Here is an 18,442-nt window from a genome sequence, read left to right on the forward strand (position 1 = left end):
CCTCATTCTTTGGCATTTTTCTCCTATAATTAAGCTCATTATACCATAGAGAAGCTAAGGTACTCACCATCATACTCAATCATGCATGCTCCTAAATCATTGCCAACCGCTAGATCCTTAAGCTTGTATTGGTCGAGATTGAAATTCTCTCTCTCTCTCTCTCTCTCTCTCTCTCTCTCTCTCTCTCTCTCTCTCTCTCTCTATATATATATATATATATATATATTTTTAACTAAGCCACTTAATTAAAAAATAATGACTGAATTTGCTAAAATCTTTTTATCCTAAGATATGTTATCCAATTATTTGTAATAAAAAAAAAACTAGTCTAAAAAATGTTGATAGAAGTTTTCCATAGAATATAACATCTTGGTACAAATTGAAGCCTGAAAAAACTAGTTGATATGAGGGTCCAGGTTGTAGAAGAGCTTAATACGGTGGACCTTAGTGTAGTGGATCAAGTCAAAGGTTCCAAAAGCAGATAAAGCAACACAAGGAAAGTGGACCCCAAGTCTTATCCGCCCATTGAATCGACCGTTAAAGGCTTTAAGTGCATCGGAGGGCAAACGAAAGAGATGAAAAAATAAAATAAAAAGAAAAATAAAAAAAAGGTAAAGAGGGTGCTTCAGCTATTACACTATACACTACCGCATGGGGACTAGAGAGAGGAGGAAATGGACAAGTCTTGAAAAGAGGGAGAGTACTGCAAGTTCGAATTATTCTTCTTCTGTGTATGATTGCTTTTACAATCCTCAGTAACTCTTTTGGACTCGTATTCACCACTTTCCTCTCTCCATCCTTTCTCCCCTCTAATTCTCTCCAAGACTCTATCTATATATATATATATATTTATACATATAATATATGGTCATGGTACGTCCCCGAGGCTGCGCGACCAGTCCAGAACCAGAACAAACAGAGAGAGACAGAGAGACAGACACAGAGCGAGGAGGAGGAGGAGGGAGGTAGGGGGGGGAAGGTATTTTAAAAGCATGGGGTGGGGAGGGGGCAGGGTGCCACAAGCCTTTTACACGTGATAAAGAAAACACCAAAAGCAGTTGCATGCGTGTATAAAGATTCATTTATCATCATCACCTCTCTCTCTCTCTCTCTCTCTCTCTCTCTCTGGTATCTGAATCCTCCACCAAAACCCATCTTTTATATGTAGTAAGCGTTTGGTTCCCCTTTTAATCTCTACTCACGTTCTTTGCCACCGATCCTTTTAAAGCCTTCTTTCTTTGTTGTGATTTGATTAAAGTGCAGAGCGACTTGTTTTAGTATTCCATCACTCCCATAGTCTCTGAGTGTGGTGGGTTGGTTAGTTGGTGAGTCTTCAATCTTTTGGCTTCTTTGGACTTGGTTATATTTTATTGGGGCTGCACTTCCTCGTCGGAATTAGTTTTGGGTATCCTACAGATAGTGATTACGCTTCCCTTTTCAATGTTTATTCCTTCTCTTTGGATTTGTTCCTGATTTTTGTTTTCTTCTGGGTGTTTTTATTCTCCTCCTACAGCAATCACCTGGTTTCAAAATCTGTAAAATATATATATACACACGTATTCTTTTGTCATGTTTTATTCGTTTGGGTTTATTCATCTTCTATATGATAATCGGTTCAGGTAGGGGAGACGCCTAAGGGAATGGTTTTGACTTCTGGATATTTCCGTTTCTTGGGGTTCTAATTGTTTGTCTAATTGTATTTATTCATTCCATGCTCTCTGTCTGCCAGTTCATTCTGTTGCTAATAGAAGAATCTGAAGAAGATTTGTCTTCGGTTTTGCATATATGCTTTTCGAGTTTACAACTGATTTTTGGGCTGCAAATTTTATTTGGGGTTTCGTGTTTTATGTTTCCTCTCTTATTGATGGGATTCTGAGCTTTTGAGTCGAGAATAAGAAATTATATTAAAACAACATCTTTTTTGGTTGTGTTTGAGCTATCTTTGTCTTCTCGACCCAATGGCTCTTTAATTACTAGTCAGAAACAACTGTTACTATTTGTTTCTTGGTTGGCTCTTTCTCGTTTCCATGTATTTTCAACGGGTCAAGCTGCTGCCTGAAACATATGTGAATGGACCGGCTTTTCAACTATTCAAATGAATAGTAATGCTTGTAATGTTCAACGAAAGACGGAACTTTTGCCCATACTTTTTTTTACTTTGAGTACAAAACCATGATGCATTTCTCATCATTATTTCCATTTGTTTACTCGTCTACAATCTTTTATTATGTCGCTGACCTGCATTTTCCCGTTTATTTTTTCCCCAGCTGAAATAGTCTCAAGTCTGTGAAGAGAAATAGGAAAGAATAAAAAGAAGGCAGTGCGTTTGTGTGCCATTTGGTGAAGCTTCTCTGTTTTCAACGAGTAATTGTGCTTTTGCGTATCAGTCTCAGTCTGCAAAATTAGCGAATCCAACATGCCTATAAGGCAGATGAAAGAGAGCTCAGAGCAACACCTTGTGATCAAAACCCACTTGCAGAACTCCGTGAACCAAATGCAGAAGGCACCCACCAACAAAACTGCCCAAAATGGTAAAGGTCCACCACCCCAAGGCCTCCATAACACAAAACCTCACAACCAAACTTCACCACCAGCAAAAAACAAAGGAAGAAGAAGGGGTAGAGGTGGCCGAAAGTTTGATCAAGGCGATGTTTGTATGCGTCCGAGTTCCCGGCACTGCACCGTGGCGAATACGCCCGTCTCTGACAATCCGGCCGGAGCCCTTTTAGCGAGTACTCTAGGTGGACCGGTTGAAAACGGTGGCAACTTGTGTGGAATGGAGATGAGTTTTCCTACTACGAGCAAGGCTTCGAGTTTTGCCCGGAGGCCTGGTTTTGGGCAAGTTGGGACAAAGTGCATCGTAAAGGCCAACCATTTCTTTGCGGAGTTACCGGAGAAGGACCTGAACCAGTATGATGTAAGCTTTTTACTTTAATGGGGCTAAGATTAAACTTAGCTGTTAATATTATGATGCTGCGGATAATTGAATTGCATTTTGCTTTGTGTCATAGCACTTGGGCCCCTTGAATCTGACATCCAATAAGTTTATGGTGTGGTTTATTCATATGTTTGTTGTTACATTGCAGAGGAAATCGATCAGGTTTCTGTTATTCGTCTGTCCTTTTCTTTTATAGCCATTTATGAATTTTAAATTTGGCCATCAATTTTGTTCTTATTGTTTGTTTGCCTTTTCACCATCTGTGTACTGATTCGTGCAGGTGACCATAACTCCTGAAGTGTCATCAAGAAACGTGAACAGAGCCATCATGGAAGAACTGGTAAGATTGTACAGAGAATCTGATTTAGGAACGAGACTACCTGCTTATGATGGCAGAAAGAGTTTGTACACGGCTGGGGAGCTTCCCTTTGCATGGAAAGAGTTCAAAATTAAGCTAGTAGATGAGGAAGATGGAATCAATGGTCCCAAGTAAGAATTTATTGCCTGCGCTATCCTGTTCCCATTTTAACCTCTCTCTCTCTCTCTCTCTGTGTGTGTAATTCCCCCCCCCCCCCCCCCCCCCCCCCCCCTCTCTTTTTCTCGTGCCCTTTGGGTTATGCTCTTCTATTTTTTCTTTGCACCATCTGGGTCGTCCTCGTTTCTTCAGTTGAAGTTTCTCAGTTCTGAATATTTATAGAATTAAACATAAAAATAAAAATAAAAATAAAATATAAAAAATTATAAAAATCTTTATAATTTGGATTATGACTTTTGCTTTAAGATGGACTTTGCTGTGGATTTTTTTTTTTTTTTTCGTTTTTGTTATGTACCTATGAAAGTAACTTAATTGGTCTATATAAAATTTCCAGACGGGAAAGAGAATATAAAGTGGTGATTAAGTTTGTCGCGAGGGCAAACATGCATCATTTGGGGCAGTTTCTAGCTGGCAAGCGTGCAGATGCTCCACAGGAAGCTCTTCAAATTCTTGACATTGTATTAAGGGAGCTTTCAACAAAGAGGTATAATTTCTCAGTGCATGTTATCTCGCCAAATTTTATGTGACAGATGACCCTTGCACAATTGGTTTTTGTTACCTTACAAAACCTACATTTTGTAAAGGTATTGTCCAATAGGGAGATCCTTCTTTTCACCAGATATCAGAATGCCACAACGGCTTGGTGATGGTTTGGAATCATGGTGTGGTTTTTACCAGAGTATAAGGCCTACCCAGATGGGCCTGTCCTTAAACATTGGTAATTCTATGAATTTTCTAATGGACGGTACTTGAGATTTTTTCAAACAGTGTCACTATTATTTTCTCAACTATCACATTTGACAGATATGGCTTCAGCTGCATTTATTGAGCCTCTCCCAGTAATAGACTTTGTTGCCCAGCTTCTTGGCAATTTTGTTTTGTCAAGACCCTTGTCTGATTCTGACCGTGTAAAGGTACTTTTATCTGCATTAGTGATGTGGTGGGGTTTTGTTTTCTAGATATTTCATTTAATCTAGAATACAATTGGAACGTTTACCAGATCAAGAGAGCCTTAAGAGGAGTGAAAGTTGAAGTAACACACAGAGGCAATGTACGGAGGAAGTATCGTGTTTCAGGATTGACGTCTCAACCTACAAGAGAACTAGTGTAGGTTTTAAATTATTTGTTTGTATTTGCTCTTCAAAGTCAATAGAATTGGAAGTTGGTGAGAGTTCTTGCATCATGAAAAATGGAAGCTGACTATAAATTGAGTTTAGCCATATTTCCAATACCAGAAAAGGAAAACTCGTTCTTGTCGATTCCCTCTTTAAATCCTTCATAAATGTGTTCATATGTGGTTAATTGAGGTATATTTGTTCAGGTTTCCTGTTGATGACAACTCAACCATGAAGTCAGTTGTTGAATACTTCCAAGAGATGTATGGCTTCACCATTCAACACACACACCTTCCTTGTCTTCAAGTAGGAAACCAAAAGAAGGCTAACTATTTGCCTATGGAGGTAGGGAGTATCTGTTAATAAAGTTCCCTCTTTCTCCAAGTTGATTTTATTTCAGATTTTGTCCACAATTCCTTCATGATTATGCTTTTGATGATGCAGGCCTGCAAAATTGTTGAGGGGCAACGATACACAAAAAGGCTCAATGAGAGGCAAATTACTGCTCTCCTAAAAGTTACTTGTCAAAGACCTAGAGATCGAGAATATGATATTTTGCAGGTATTTTTGATGTTCTAATGTTGTATAATTGTCAAATTACTCAATCGAGCCATTTTGCAACCTTTAGAAGATGGGATTTGTGGATTTGTCTCGATACATAGATGCCTTTCCTTCACTTGGTTATGAGATCCTAGAAAAGGAAGGTGCATTGGAATCTTTGAGACCCTTCGTTCCCCCCTTAACTAATTGTAAAAGCTTGAAAACCTTAAAATACTCTGTTGTCTTCTTGAAAAATTGAAAAATAATTGAAGCATGTTCCCCCTAGGTCTAAGGTTCAAACTTCCTTTATTGCAAATGATCTATAGGGGCCATTGTACTAGGGGATTTTTCCCTTGAATTACCCCAGGTGCCTTGCGTGAAACTCCTTGTCGAAGGCTTGTGACCCCTGGGATTAGTTGGGACTCTGTTTCTGGACATCCAGTGCCAATAAAAAAAAAAAAAAAAAAAAAAAAAAATCCTATATCACTATATGACAGGGTCAACAGCCAACCTACATTTTATATATGTATGGGGGTCTTGAGAATGTGTCAAATCATCTTGTAGACTCAAGTTAAACAACTTCTACTGTCTGCTGGAAGGTCGTATCCAATTGTACTTCATTTTTTTTTTTATTCTTTTCATGCTAATAAAAGTAAAATAAATGACTAGTTGGAATATCAACGTAATAGCATGAGACCTATCACTGAGCCTCAAACTGAGTTGCATGCATTTTTATCAAGAGGACATTGGGACCATGCAAGCCATGTAAATTGGAATTATGGTGTTATATGACCTGTCTGGTGTTGTTGGGTTCTGATCTAGTTCATAAGGATAACTATCATTCTTGGACTGAAGCAGACAGTTCAACAAAATGCCTATGATCAAGACCCTTATGCAAAGGAGTTTGGCATCAAAATCAGTGAGAAGCTAGCTTCTGTTGAGGCACGAATTCTTCCTGCTCCTTGGGTACTGTGCTTCTCCTATTACGACAATTATGTTTAGAAAAATACATTCAGTAGTATATTACTGCTCACTATTATGGCACCCTTAACTGCAGCTGAAGTATCATGAAGCTGGAAAGGAAAAAGACTGTTTGCCACAAGTTGGTCGGTGGAACATGATGAACAAGGTATCATTGTTGTGACATTTCCCAGCTAGAATTGGGGCCGCATGGATTTTCATGGATATTACATTACCCCTAATTCCCTTATTGATTTTACCACTCATCTCTTGGTTCTCTGTTCCTCACATAATACAGAAAATGATCAATGGGATGACTGTAAGCCGGTGGGCATGTATAAATTTCTCACGGAGTGTACAGGAGAGTGTTGCTCGTGGGTTTTGTAATGAACTTGCCCAAATGTGTCAAGTGTCTGGCATGGTAACCTTTTTATCTGTTTCATTTTGCATGTTTCAAGATTAGACAGTTTCTTCGAAAAGACCTTCAATTTTTTTTCCTATTTTTTAGGAATTTAATCCAGAGCCCGTCATTTCAATCTACAATGCGAGGCCTGAACAAGTGGAGAAAGCCTTGAAGCATGTCTATCATGCAGCCATGAACAAGACGAAAGGAAAAGAACTAGAGCTGCTGTTAGCTATTTTGCCAGACAACAATGGGTCTTTATATGGTATGTCTTGCGTTGAAATTTTGGCTGTTAGGTCCATGGAACTGGGATGTGCTTCATCTGCTTGAATTGAAAGCAAAACGTAAATTTGATGTGGTTGTTCTATATGATTATTTTTGTCAGGCGATCTCAAACGAATATGTGAAACTGATCTTGGCTTGATATCGCAATGCTGTCTCACAAAGCATGTTTTCAAGATCAGCAAGCAGTACTTGGCAAATGTGTCTCTGAAGATCAATGTTAAGGTTTGATTAATTCTCATTTTATATGAAATTATTCCAATTGTCATTTTACTTGCATTCATCATCAAACGGCAAAATTCTCAATATTTGAATATGTATCAGGTCACTAATTTCTGGCTCTTATGGCATTGATAACTTGATTTTTAAAGCACCCTTGATTAAGTCATTATTTTGAGAATGGTAATGCACACATTTTATATATTTTTTTTAAAGTGAATGCACTTATTTTATATATAACTGATATAATCTTGAAGTATAAACCACAGCAGCGATTGGTATCAGCGTGTCCACTCTTACGTTTATCTGAATAATTCTCCACTTTCTAGAGAACTCATGGTTCCTGATACCTGAATTCTGATTTTTTTTCTTATTGTTCGTGTGCAGATGGGTGGTAGAAACACCGTTCTTCTAGATGCTATCAGCTGCCGGATACCATTAGTGAGTGACATACCAACAATAATATTCGGAGCTGATGTGACACACCCAGAGAATGGAGAAGACTCCAGTCCCTCAATAGCTGCTGTATGATTTCCTGAATTATATATATATTTTGTCCTAACTACTTTTCAAGTAAAGGATTATTCAGGTTTTGGTAGCTTATAGAGTTGGTCCAACTGTAGGTAGTAGCTTCCCAGGACTGGCCTGAAGTGACAAAATATGCTGGATTAGTTTGTGCTCAAGCTCACAGGCAGGAACTCATACAGGACTTGTACAAAACGTGGCATGATCCTGTTCGTGGTACGGTTAATGGCGGAATGATCCGGTATGAGACTTCATTTTTTAAGCTGGACTTGTCTAATCTTTGTTGCTTCTTTGTTGTCCATTTTTTAGGTCAGCATTTCATGTCTGTATTTATCCACTTTCTTGCAGGGATCTCCTTGTTTCTTTTAGGAAGGCAACTGGGCAGAAGCCGCTAAGGATTATATTTTACAGGTCAACATTCTTCTAGTCTCTAATGCAGGTTTTCAGAACTACTTTTTTTCAAAACCTGTTTTCTTTCTAATGAGGCATGCGCCTTTATGAAATTGCACAACTAGCTTCATTGAAGTGTAAAAATGCAAGAGAAGTGGGCCTTCTCTTTTGTCCCCAAACAAAAATTATATATATTATATATACTAATACATAAATCCACTTGCAGATATATGGTACATATGTGCACTTTCCCATATCAGATATTACAAGTAAAAAACAGAAAGAATAAAAAATTGTAAAATTTGATTTAATATTTGGAGTTTGGGAGCAATGCAAGTGTCGTGTGAAACCTAAAATATTTAACTTTGACAAGCGGTGAGCATCAATGGAATGTTTATATCCAGTTATATCTCTATAGGGATTATGCTTTTCAATGATTTTGCCATGCTTTGATCCAACTTTACATGATGTGCATACAGTGGAATGTGTATAGAGAATTACATGCATTAATCATGTTTTGTAAATACATTGCAAAGTTCATTGTATACTTACAGTTTCTGTCATGATCAACAACTAATTTGAACAGGGATGGGGTAAGTGAAGGGCAGTTTTATCAAGTTCTGCTTTATGAGTTAGATGCGATCCGGAAGGTGAGAATCGACTTATATATCTTTTTTGCCATATTAAATAATTTAGAATAAACACAAAGTCACACGGTTTCACAATCACTGCACAGGCTTGTGCTTCACTTGAACCAAACTATCAACCACCAGTGACTTTCATCGTGGTACAAAAACGACATCACACTCGATTGTTTGCTAACAACCATAGGGACAGGAGCAGCACAGACAAGAAGAGTGGGAACGTTTTGCCTGGTGGGGTTTAAATTCCATAAAAAAAAAATCACCTGTTTTCCTTTGCTTTCTTATGCACACATGAAAAAAATCATAGGTTTCACAACGACTTCATTCTGTTTTCTCAGGCACTGTGGTTGATTCTAAAATTTGTCATCCAACAGAATTCGATTTTTATCTCTGCAGCCATGCTGGTATTCAGGTAAAACATTATTATTTGATTGGAGAGGACTTACAATTCCAAATGTTGCTTAGAAATCTGTACTCTTAAAAGAAATGTTACTTATAAAAAAAAAAAGAAAAAGAAAATAAATGTTACTTAGGAACCAGAGAAGTGATAAACAGTCATGATGTTGAACATCATGAGAGGAATCTTATCAAACCTTATACTGGGGTGGTGGAGGAAATACTATTTACACACGTCAAAGGAAAAAGAAATTTACAAGCATAAAAGAGAAGGAACAGCATGATTGGGCACCATCCTATTCTTTGTTCTCTGTTGGGCTGTCACTTTTATTTAGGAAGTTCTGGGAGTTGTTACTTTTCCATTTTAAGGACTTGGATGAGGTCATTTACTCATTAAAAAAATAAATCATACTGCTATATTATGGTCTCTACCATAAAATTAATCTGTAAATGCTGAAACACAAAGGCAACATGTATACCGGAAGATTCTTGTTATTTAGTTAATAGTGAGTAGCTGACAACTGCTACCAGCTGATTCTTTGTAAATTCTGTAGCTTCAGTACATGTAAACTAAAATTTTGACCAACAATTTCTATATCATATATAGGGGACAAGTCGGCCAGCTCACTACCATGTTCTATGGGATGAGAACAATTTTACCGCAGATGGAATCCAGACATTGACAAACAATCTCTGTTATACATATGCAAGATGCACACGCTCTGTCTCTGTTGGTAAGCATTGTTGTTATTTTCACTGTTGTCAACGTATGATGAATTCACCGTCAAACCTAATCCCTTCCCCTTCTCTCTCTTGGATAATTTTGAGGGTTAGCTCAGCACGTAAGGCAGTAGGCATGAAAAAACTTGAGGTAAAAGCTATAAATGCATTGCTGATATCATTTCTAATCACTCCATTGGAAGGATTTGAGATGACTTCACATAAATCTTACCACAGAAAGAAAAGAAGTACCTCTTAAGATCAGTATACGTACAAGTAGCAGCCTATAATGTTAGCTTTACTTATTAAAAAAAGAAATGTTGGCTTACATGACACAGTTGTGGTGGGAGAAGAATACGGGAAAAACTAGTTCCTTGCCATCAATTTGTTCATTTTGTCCTATAACGGAAGGAGTCCCAGCCAATTGCAATACAATGTTTAATTGAAGTGGTTGAATTTCTTGTTCCTTTGTAGTTCCTCCGGCATATTATGCACATTTAGCTGCTTTTCGCGCCCGATTCTACATGGAGCCGGAGATGCAGGAGAATGGCTCAACAGGTGGTGGTACCTGTCATGGTACCAAGGGTACACGAGCAGCTGGAGAGTCTGGTGTCCGGCCATTGCCGGCCTTAAAGGAGAATGTGAAAAGAGTAATGTTTTACTGTTAGAGACCACAGAGAGGGTTATAACATAAACAGCAAATCGGACGCGAATCACCATTTCCTTCACCGCTATATTCTTTGTACATGTATGATGATCCAGGCGTGTGGTTTCAAGTTCTTCCGGGATTCAGATCAGTGATTTTACCAGTAGAGCTTTAGTTTATGGTTCATACTTGGTACAAACTAGCAAAGAACATGGAAAGCACACCCATCATAGATAGCAGGTTTTGATTGAGCTAGAAATTGTCCAACGATGATGTGTAGAAAGTTAAACTAGGTCTTGTACAAATTTTTTAAGTATCAATCTATCTGTAGCAAAAATCTCCCCAATACTCCCTTGCTTACAGTTTTTTTTTATCGAATCTCGCATATACCAAGGCAATGATGTTCGAAGTAAATAAAAGGATGTAAATGGTAACCCAAGATAGTGAAAAGAATCGTTTCGGAACTCGAGAACCGAATACTTTTTTTGGGGGGTCTCAATTCCTGAACCCCAAATGGGTTACAAAGGTTACGTCATGGCATTTGCTGGGCATGGTGCCAATGGGCAAAATAAAGAGATCATTGAAGGTACAAAAACTTTCGACGAAGATAAAGCCGAAAGCATCTCTTACAATGTTTACCTGATTTCGTCCATTTCCTGAGCTTGAAACAATCCATTATAAGTTGTCTTTTTCCACGACACGGAAGCATGTTTAGTCTTCCCATATATATACATGCTTAGCTCACGAGAAGAAAGCAATCTTATCATCATGGCTATTGTTCCTGCATCAAATCTCTTAAATCTATGTGGTGCGCGCCTTGCCTGCATATAAGGTATCAGTCATGGCTGCAGTGTCTTTCTTTTTTGTCGCCTTTTCTTCCAAAAGCCACAGAAGTCGGCAAACTGCTGGTACTTCATGTTATGAAACCGCGTAGTACTGTTTTTGTCTTCCAGAAGCGGTAAGCACATGGGGCGAAATAATTCATATAATTTGGAGAAATAAAGTCATAGACACAATGTATAAACCACATTTTATTAATTAATGCCGACTGGAGTTTACACGTGTCTGAATTGTAAAAAAGTATTTGAATCAGAAAATTGTAAAGGATCTTGATCCCAATATGTGAGTCACACATTTCGGACTAGTCAAATATTCCAAGGAATCCAAATTTTGCCAAAAAGCGTCTGATCGAAACCACCCGTACGCGAGGAGTATGGTACTGTTTTTGAAGGTGCATCGACAGCCTATCTTTTTAGTTTGATTTCTAACACATATATGCTGGTGGAAACTTGGTTTGAATTTGCATGGAGAAACATAATGTAAAGCATGCTTCTACTTTTTGAAAAATGAGCCCAAGTACTCGAGCCCAGCTAGGAGCTCATGGGGATCCAAAACGGGTTCAAGCTGCATGTGAAAGCGTGGGAAAAATTAAAGGCAATTTAAAGGTTACTTGGGAGTAGTACTATATTGAACTTGCACACTCAATTCTTAAACAAATCTTTGCATTGCATGCAGTAGCTTTAAGATTTTGGGAGTATTATTATATATATAAGAGACCCATGCAGGGCCTAGTGGCCGCCGTAAAAGAAGCTAGCTACAGTTAATGCTGCATAAATAGTACTACGTACTCTGGACGTACCAGGACCAGTTTTATTTACACAAGCGAGGCTAACCTTTTTGATGAACCGTTGTTGTTGTTCGAAGATGCAAGTAATCAACTCCTCGGATTCCTTGCTTGCAAGTTCATATGCCAGGCTTGAACGAGCTGCTAGCTAGGTTATATGTATGTGTGTGTGTGTGTGTGTGTATATGAAATTTCAATTCACGAGATAATTGTCACATTAATGGAGTATTTACAACCGCTTTCTATTGGAAAAAATAATGTTGAAAATTTTGGACTGCATGCTCATAAAATTAATTGACTAAACCACTAAGGACTTGTTTGAAGATAACATTTCATACTTTTACTTGGTGTCGCACTCCAGTAGTATAATATGTTTTGGATCAAGGTCTCCTCAAATTTTTGTCCGAATATAAAGGTTTCAAGTGGGAGAGCTGGCCGAGCCGATGCGATTATGAAATAGAAGATCTTAATAGTGGACCTTAATTATTATATTTGTTGACACTCATATAATTAATATTTAGACAACATTAAATAAATAATAAATACTGTAAGATTTATGTTTTGTATCGATCTATCTTTCTTAAATTGTGGCTCTTAACTAATTCGAACAAAAACTTAAAAGAGGGAATTTTGCTCCTCAATCGGCTACATGGCAAGCATCTTTCATTTGTAATAATTTTGTTGTTCACCTGCACTGTTTTGATCTTTCTAAGGTGAGTGTTGGGATTCTCTCCCTCTCTTATATATATATATATATATAATATGTGTGTGGGTCTTTTCAAATATGTTATCCCACCTATAGTACGAGTCTTTTCAAAATTCCTCAAGTCTTATTGAGGGAGATCAATGGACCAATCATGCAGAAATTCTGGTGGGGGCAAGGGACAGACAGATCAAAGATTCACTGGTTAAGTTGGCAGCAATTAGGGAAAGCTAAGAAAATAGGTGGTTTGGACTTTTGAGATTTTGAAAATTTCAATCTGGCCTTAGTAGGGATGGAGACTTATCCAGCATCTTAACTCTTTGGCCTCAATGGTACTTAAGGCAATGTATTTCCCTCAAACTGATTTCCTCAACTCTAAAACTGGGTAATAACGTATCATTTATATGGAAGAGCATTATGGCAACAAAACATCTATTATCTAAAGGATTGATATGGAAAATAAGGAATGGAGAATTTTGTGAGGATATGACATGATAAATGTGTCCCTACACCAACCTCTTTCATAATTCAAACACCAGTGAGATTATTGGATGAGGATGTGCAAAGGTGAAAGCCTTAATTGATGACAGCACCAAGCATTGGAACTTGACTATACTAAAGTACATTTTCTCTGAATCTGAGTATGAGACTATAACAAGAATTCTCATCAATGTTTGTAATAGTCCAGATAGGTTGGCTTGGAGGTGCACTGCAGATGGTAAATTCTCAGTTAAAAGTGCTTACCACATTCAAGGAGAATTTGTGACAAGAAGAAAGGGCCAGTCATCGAGCAACATTTTGAAAACAGAAATCTGGTCAAAGTTATGGAAGATTAAAGTTCCAAATGCTGTCAAAACCTTCTTTGGAGAGCTAGTCTTGAGCCTTTTCCCACAAAGCTCAACCTTTTAAAACGAAATCTGGTGTATTCTTCTAAGTGCCCTTTATGTTTGACAGAACCTAAATCTATGATTCATGCTTTGTGGAGCTGTAGATCTGCTCAGGATGTTTGGGATTCATATTCTAGGAGGCTACAAAAATGCAGTGTGGATGAGACTTCTTTTCAGAATCTACTCTTTGATTTTTTCTCAATTATGCCAAAAGAGGTTCTAGATGAAGTTGCAGTGACTGCCTACCAGATATGGAGGAGAAGGAATTCCTTTGTCATCTTTGATGGAAAATTCACACCCCCTGATAAGCTAGCTCTTCAGTCTCGCCAAGCATTGGAGGATTATAAAAATTCAATGAAGAAGAGTGAGGCTCGAGCAAAGAATGGCACAAGTAATGCTCAGAAATGGGAAGCTCCTACTCTTGACACGTATAAGATCAACTGCGATGCAACCGTTGATAAAATAAATTGCAAAGTGGGAGTAGGAAGGCCAAGTGGTAGCAATTTTAAGATCATCTAGCTAGGGAGATCTTTCCAGATGCACAATTAGGAGAATCTATAGCAGCAGTCAAAGCCATGGCTTTATTATGCATTGAAATGGGGATGCAGCAAATTACCTAAGAAGGTGGTGCTCTCTCAGTTGTTATAAATGCTATCAACAGTATAGAGGAGAAGTGGAGCTCAGTTGGTTTGATTATCAGAGATGTTAAAAACTTGTTGCAGGGTGTTCATAACTGGTCTGTTAGGCTTGTTCCTAGGGGCATTAATAATGTGTTGACCATGTCTTAGCAAGGGATGCTTTACACCTCTCTGATGAGTGTATTAAACTGGAGGATTTCCCTCATTGTATCTATTCTTTGGTTTTAATAAAATCAGCAATTTTCTCAAAAAAATAAAAAAAAAATAAAAAATGTATGTGTGTCCCTTAACTCTGTTTTTAATTTTGTGGCGGTGCAGTATTAGTACCCTAGCTTCTTTTTCCACTGATCACTTCACGTTCTGCCTTAATTCGTTAAGCAAATTATTATTTTTGTGTTATATTTATGGTAACGAGGATTGTAAAGCTTGTGGTTATTAGAAGCCAGCAAAATATTGGCGCAATGATGTTGTGGTTATGGATCCAAATATATATCTTTATTAACAAAGATATCTTCAGCAAAAATGTCCATATTTTATATATATATATATATATATATATTTATATTTATATATATCAATGATCAATTAGGTGTCAACAACAAAACTACGTAAAGAAAACATACAAACATTCAACGACATTAAAATTAAAAAAAAAAAAAAACGAACTTATAAATAATCGTAGCAATAGAGATCATGGGCACACAATATTTCTTCGATCCTCAACAAAATTATCACAGAATCGGATTACAATTAATGTATTTCGTCGAATTAAGCTTCTCAGAAAGCTGCAATCAATAAAAAATGGCCCCAACCTCCACCATATATATGGTCTTAGATATTAATCTCCCTGTAATGCGAGGAAAATGCCGCTGCAAATTTCCTCGATCCCTTCATTTCTAACCACTTCACGGCCCCCATGCACGCGCGCGCGCGCGCACACATATAAACCTAGGTTACCGAAATTGTTTCCATCTGGATTCTGCTTAAACATCCCAATATGTCCATTTTGATTATGATCCAGCTAATAATTAATACGGCTAGCTAGCTTGTACGTACCGTTCTACAGAATTTAAATTAATTAGGTTGTGTTTACAGCTAAGACAACACATGAAATACTACACACACACACACAAATTAATGTACTTCAATGATCTCTCCCTTTCAAACTCTGAAACAAGCTTAATTTTCTTGGTGAAGGGAGCGTGTCACTGTAAGTACTCCAGTGTACATCATTCATAAAAGCTTTTCGATCCCAGGACTATATATCCTTAAAAGGTATATATGCAGTGATAAACCCTGCGACAAATATGAAATGCTCCTCCATCTACTGCACTCCTTCATGAATGATAGTTGACAAATGAAAAAACTGGAAAGAGTTGGGTTAGTCACAATCGTGACGTTTCTATCATAGTTGGTACAAGAAGTAATGTAAAAAATGAAGATAAAGCTAACTACTAGCTAGCTAGCCCTATAAAATCTTGTCTAGGTTTGGGTTCCTGTGGATCGATCCATAAATATTCCAGTCACCAACCTAGATCCAAAGAAATCCTGCTTCTTGCGAAAAACTGGTGGAAAAGTACTGAAGAATGCATCAATATTAATGTCCCTTGCACTCTTTCTGAACTATAATTAAACAAAATATCCACAGGTTCAGAGCAAAGAAAAACCTACAGAGCGCTACCTGAAAGCTGGATCAAATCAAATGGTTCGGCCAGATGGCTGATCTCCAAACTGATCAGACAGCTAACACTTCAAATGGCTGTTCATTTATATATGCGGCCTCTCCGTTGGATTTTGCACATCCTCTCTCAATACCAAAACTAAGAGCCAACCAGAACTAAACTAAAGAATTAACTAAACTAATGTCAAGTACTTAAAAGTGAAAGGTTTATTCAGTAGTACATCATCATCATCATCAACTTCATCTTGTTCTAATTCTTTTTGTCTATCCATAGGCTTGAGGGAATTAATTATATATACAATAATACGAGAGCATGAAACCGCAACTGTAAAGGTAAATTGTAAAAGCTAGCACAGTCACATATATGGCATCCACAACGAACCAACTAGCTAGCTAGCTAGGTAAAGGCTGAACTGAGAATAACCCTTCATTTGTGACAAGTTGAGTACTATTCCAGTGATGATCCTCATCTCCACCTGCATCGAAGATGAAAGAACAAGAAATAATTAACATCTATAGATAAATATTATTTGAACCGATCTGGATTGACGTTATGTATCTGTTACTTGAACTTAATTGCCTCAATTACTTTCGTACGGAAATAGAAGGACTACTATCCCGCCACCAAATCTCTCTCTTTCTCTCTGATCCGTGGATTTTGATATATAGTGACAAGATTAAAAAATGAACGCCTTCATGGAAATTAAGACTTAAGAGAATTGGAGTCTCTAAAAGCTCAGAATTTTAAGATTTTCGTCTACATCTAGAAAGAAAACCCACATCATAGGAACCCTAGATGGACTTATAAGCTCTGATTTGATCCAAAATATTAACAATAGAGAATAAGATACGGATCACCTTGATTAATTCTGTAAAGAGGTGCTTTGTAAACACCTTAACTCTAGCAAATATAATTGTTTTTAAATTGAACGCTAAAGAATAAGCCAGCTCGATCCATGTCCATAAAATGAAAATGATAAAGAAAAAAAAAAACAAGACAAACATATTAGGAGATCAGCGCAGCATATATCTGGATGAGAGATGCTTATGCTTAGCCATTATTACTTAACAAAAGCAGTACTGCGGCATCAAGCAATGCTCAATCGCCAAATCACTGGGGGAGATCTGCATTAAACGTGTAGATCTAAGGAGCCAGGAGAAGCGGAAACTCTTGTCAGTCAAAACCCTACAATCCCCAAGTAGAATTTCTGTCTCTGAAAACCCTAACAAGAAGAAGCACTTAACATGTTCCTGTCGAATTTCCCATAATAAAGAAAATGAAGCACAATAATCTATACAGAAACCAGTACAGGTACTTGTACACTGAAATATTTAGAAATTAAAAACCATCGAAACCTGGTACGATTTCAAATCATGGACGAGAAGATTACATATACATGCACCTTTTTCTAGGGATTGATCATGCAAGGAAAAGAAAAAGTAAAAAAACAAAAACATGTAAGATAGGGTTTGTGAGGGCCGAATTAGGGTTACTGGTGCGGCCAACAACAGGTGAAACTGCCCCATGATCTGATCTTTCCTCAGCAAAGGAGAAAGTTTAAGATCATGCTGGCAGCTTCAACTGATGGGGGTGCACATGATAAGAAAATGCGCACTACTGCTATGAGGGTAAATGGAAAGGAAGGGACTTGTCTTGTCGTGATCATCAGTACTGGTACTTCTGCTAGGGTTTGATGGAGAAAAGAGGATAAAGAGGTGTATAAATAGAAGACCAGGTGGGTGCCGTGAACTTTAGGGGGGGAAATGAATGGGAATTATGGTCTTATTTGGGGACTGAAAAAGAAATTACTGGATAAAACCAAAACAAAAGTTGTAATTAGTGGTCCCAAATTTATGCAAATTGAATATTGTCACGCCAAGATTATCAACACCATGCAAGTTACTGCAGACAGGTTAGCGAGTGTTTCTTTTTATTTTGTAGCGGCATTTAATAACTTTTTAGGGTGGGGCTTCATAGAGGTGGGGGACCCTTAGCATTCATCTCTCTCTTCCTTTCTGAGTAAAGGCATCAAACCATCAACCATGAGCCAAAGGAGAAAAGAGATCAGTGGCCAGGGCCGGCGTGGGGGACCACTGCATGCATGGTTTCATGTAGGTGTTAATGCATAAGGTTCAAATATAAAGATCAAGAAAGAAGAAAGCATCTGATCAATCCAAGAAAATCGTGGCCAATCTCTCTCTCTCTCTCTCTCTCTCTCTCTCTCTCTCTCTCTCTCTCACTCTCTCTCTCTCTCTCTCTCTCTCTCTCTGCGATTCAATCCATTCCATACAAGCATTTTCTTGTTTTTGTTCACTGATATATATAGCCTTCTGTTAGCAAATTCTCTATTTGTTGATCATATCAGTATTTGGCCATAATGCCAGCTGCACATACTAGTTATTGAAAACGTTTGATACCAAAAATGAGGAAATCGACTCGTTTGATAAAAGTCTCTTCCAATTTAGAAATCATTTTTTTTTTTTTAACATATGATGATATATAATTGACAACAAAATATATAGGCCGGCAAATCTCGATCTCAAGAATAAAGCTTTTGAAATAGATAAATAATAAGATGATCATGCAGTCTGGAAT

General features: G+C 37.7%; 1 protein-coding gene and 1 long non-coding RNA gene across 5 annotated transcripts; one reads left to right on the top strand and one right to left on the bottom strand.

Annotated features, from left to right (window-relative positions):
- The first annotated feature begins 770 nt into the window (after positions 1-770).
- LOC122300753 (protein argonaute 10-like) lies at positions 771-10,661 on the top strand. Of its 4 annotated transcripts, none has more exons than XM_043111628.1 (22): positions 771-965; positions 2,268-2,917; positions 3,219-3,427; positions 3,808-3,957; positions 4,058-4,191; positions 4,278-4,387; positions 4,474-4,580; positions 4,795-4,933; positions 5,033-5,149; positions 5,987-6,094; positions 6,186-6,257; positions 6,387-6,509; positions 6,597-6,756; positions 6,877-6,998; positions 7,380-7,517; positions 7,616-7,758; positions 7,866-7,928; positions 8,494-8,557; positions 8,644-8,782; positions 8,890-8,963; positions 9,555-9,681; positions 10,142-10,661. In XM_043111628.1, exons 2-22 carry the CDS (start codon positions 2,417-2,419, stop codon positions 10,333-10,335), a joined length of 2,994 nt encoding a protein of 997 aa, XP_042967562.1. In that variant the 5' UTR covers positions 771-965; positions 2,268-2,416; the 3' UTR covers positions 10,336-10,661. The 4 variants fall into 4 exon arrangements, 3 of the variants coding, with proteins under 3 accessions (XP_042967562.1, XP_042967560.1, XP_042967561.1); XM_043111626.1 differs by lacking the exon at positions 771-965 and adding an exon at positions 1,012-1,325; XM_043111627.1 differs by lacking the exon at positions 771-965 and adding an exon at positions 1,015-1,167.
- Positions 10,662-16,035: 5,374 nt separating this feature from the next.
- LOC122300755 lies at positions 16,036-17,594 on the bottom strand. The gene is made up of 2 exons (XR_006240075.1): positions 16,850-17,594; positions 16,036-16,322 (listed from the first exon to the last, which is right to left on the bottom strand). It is a non-coding gene; the product is annotated as an uncharacterized LOC122300755 (long non-coding RNA).
- Between the last annotated feature and the right edge of the window lie 848 nt (positions 17,595-18,442).

This window comes from Carya illinoinensis, chromosome 2, assembly GCF_018687715.1.
Source record: "Carya illinoinensis cultivar Pawnee chromosome 2, C.illinoinensisPawnee_v1, whole genome shotgun sequence".
Classification (NCBI taxonomy): domain Eukaryota; kingdom Viridiplantae; phylum Streptophyta; class Magnoliopsida; order Fagales; family Juglandaceae; genus Carya; species Carya illinoinensis.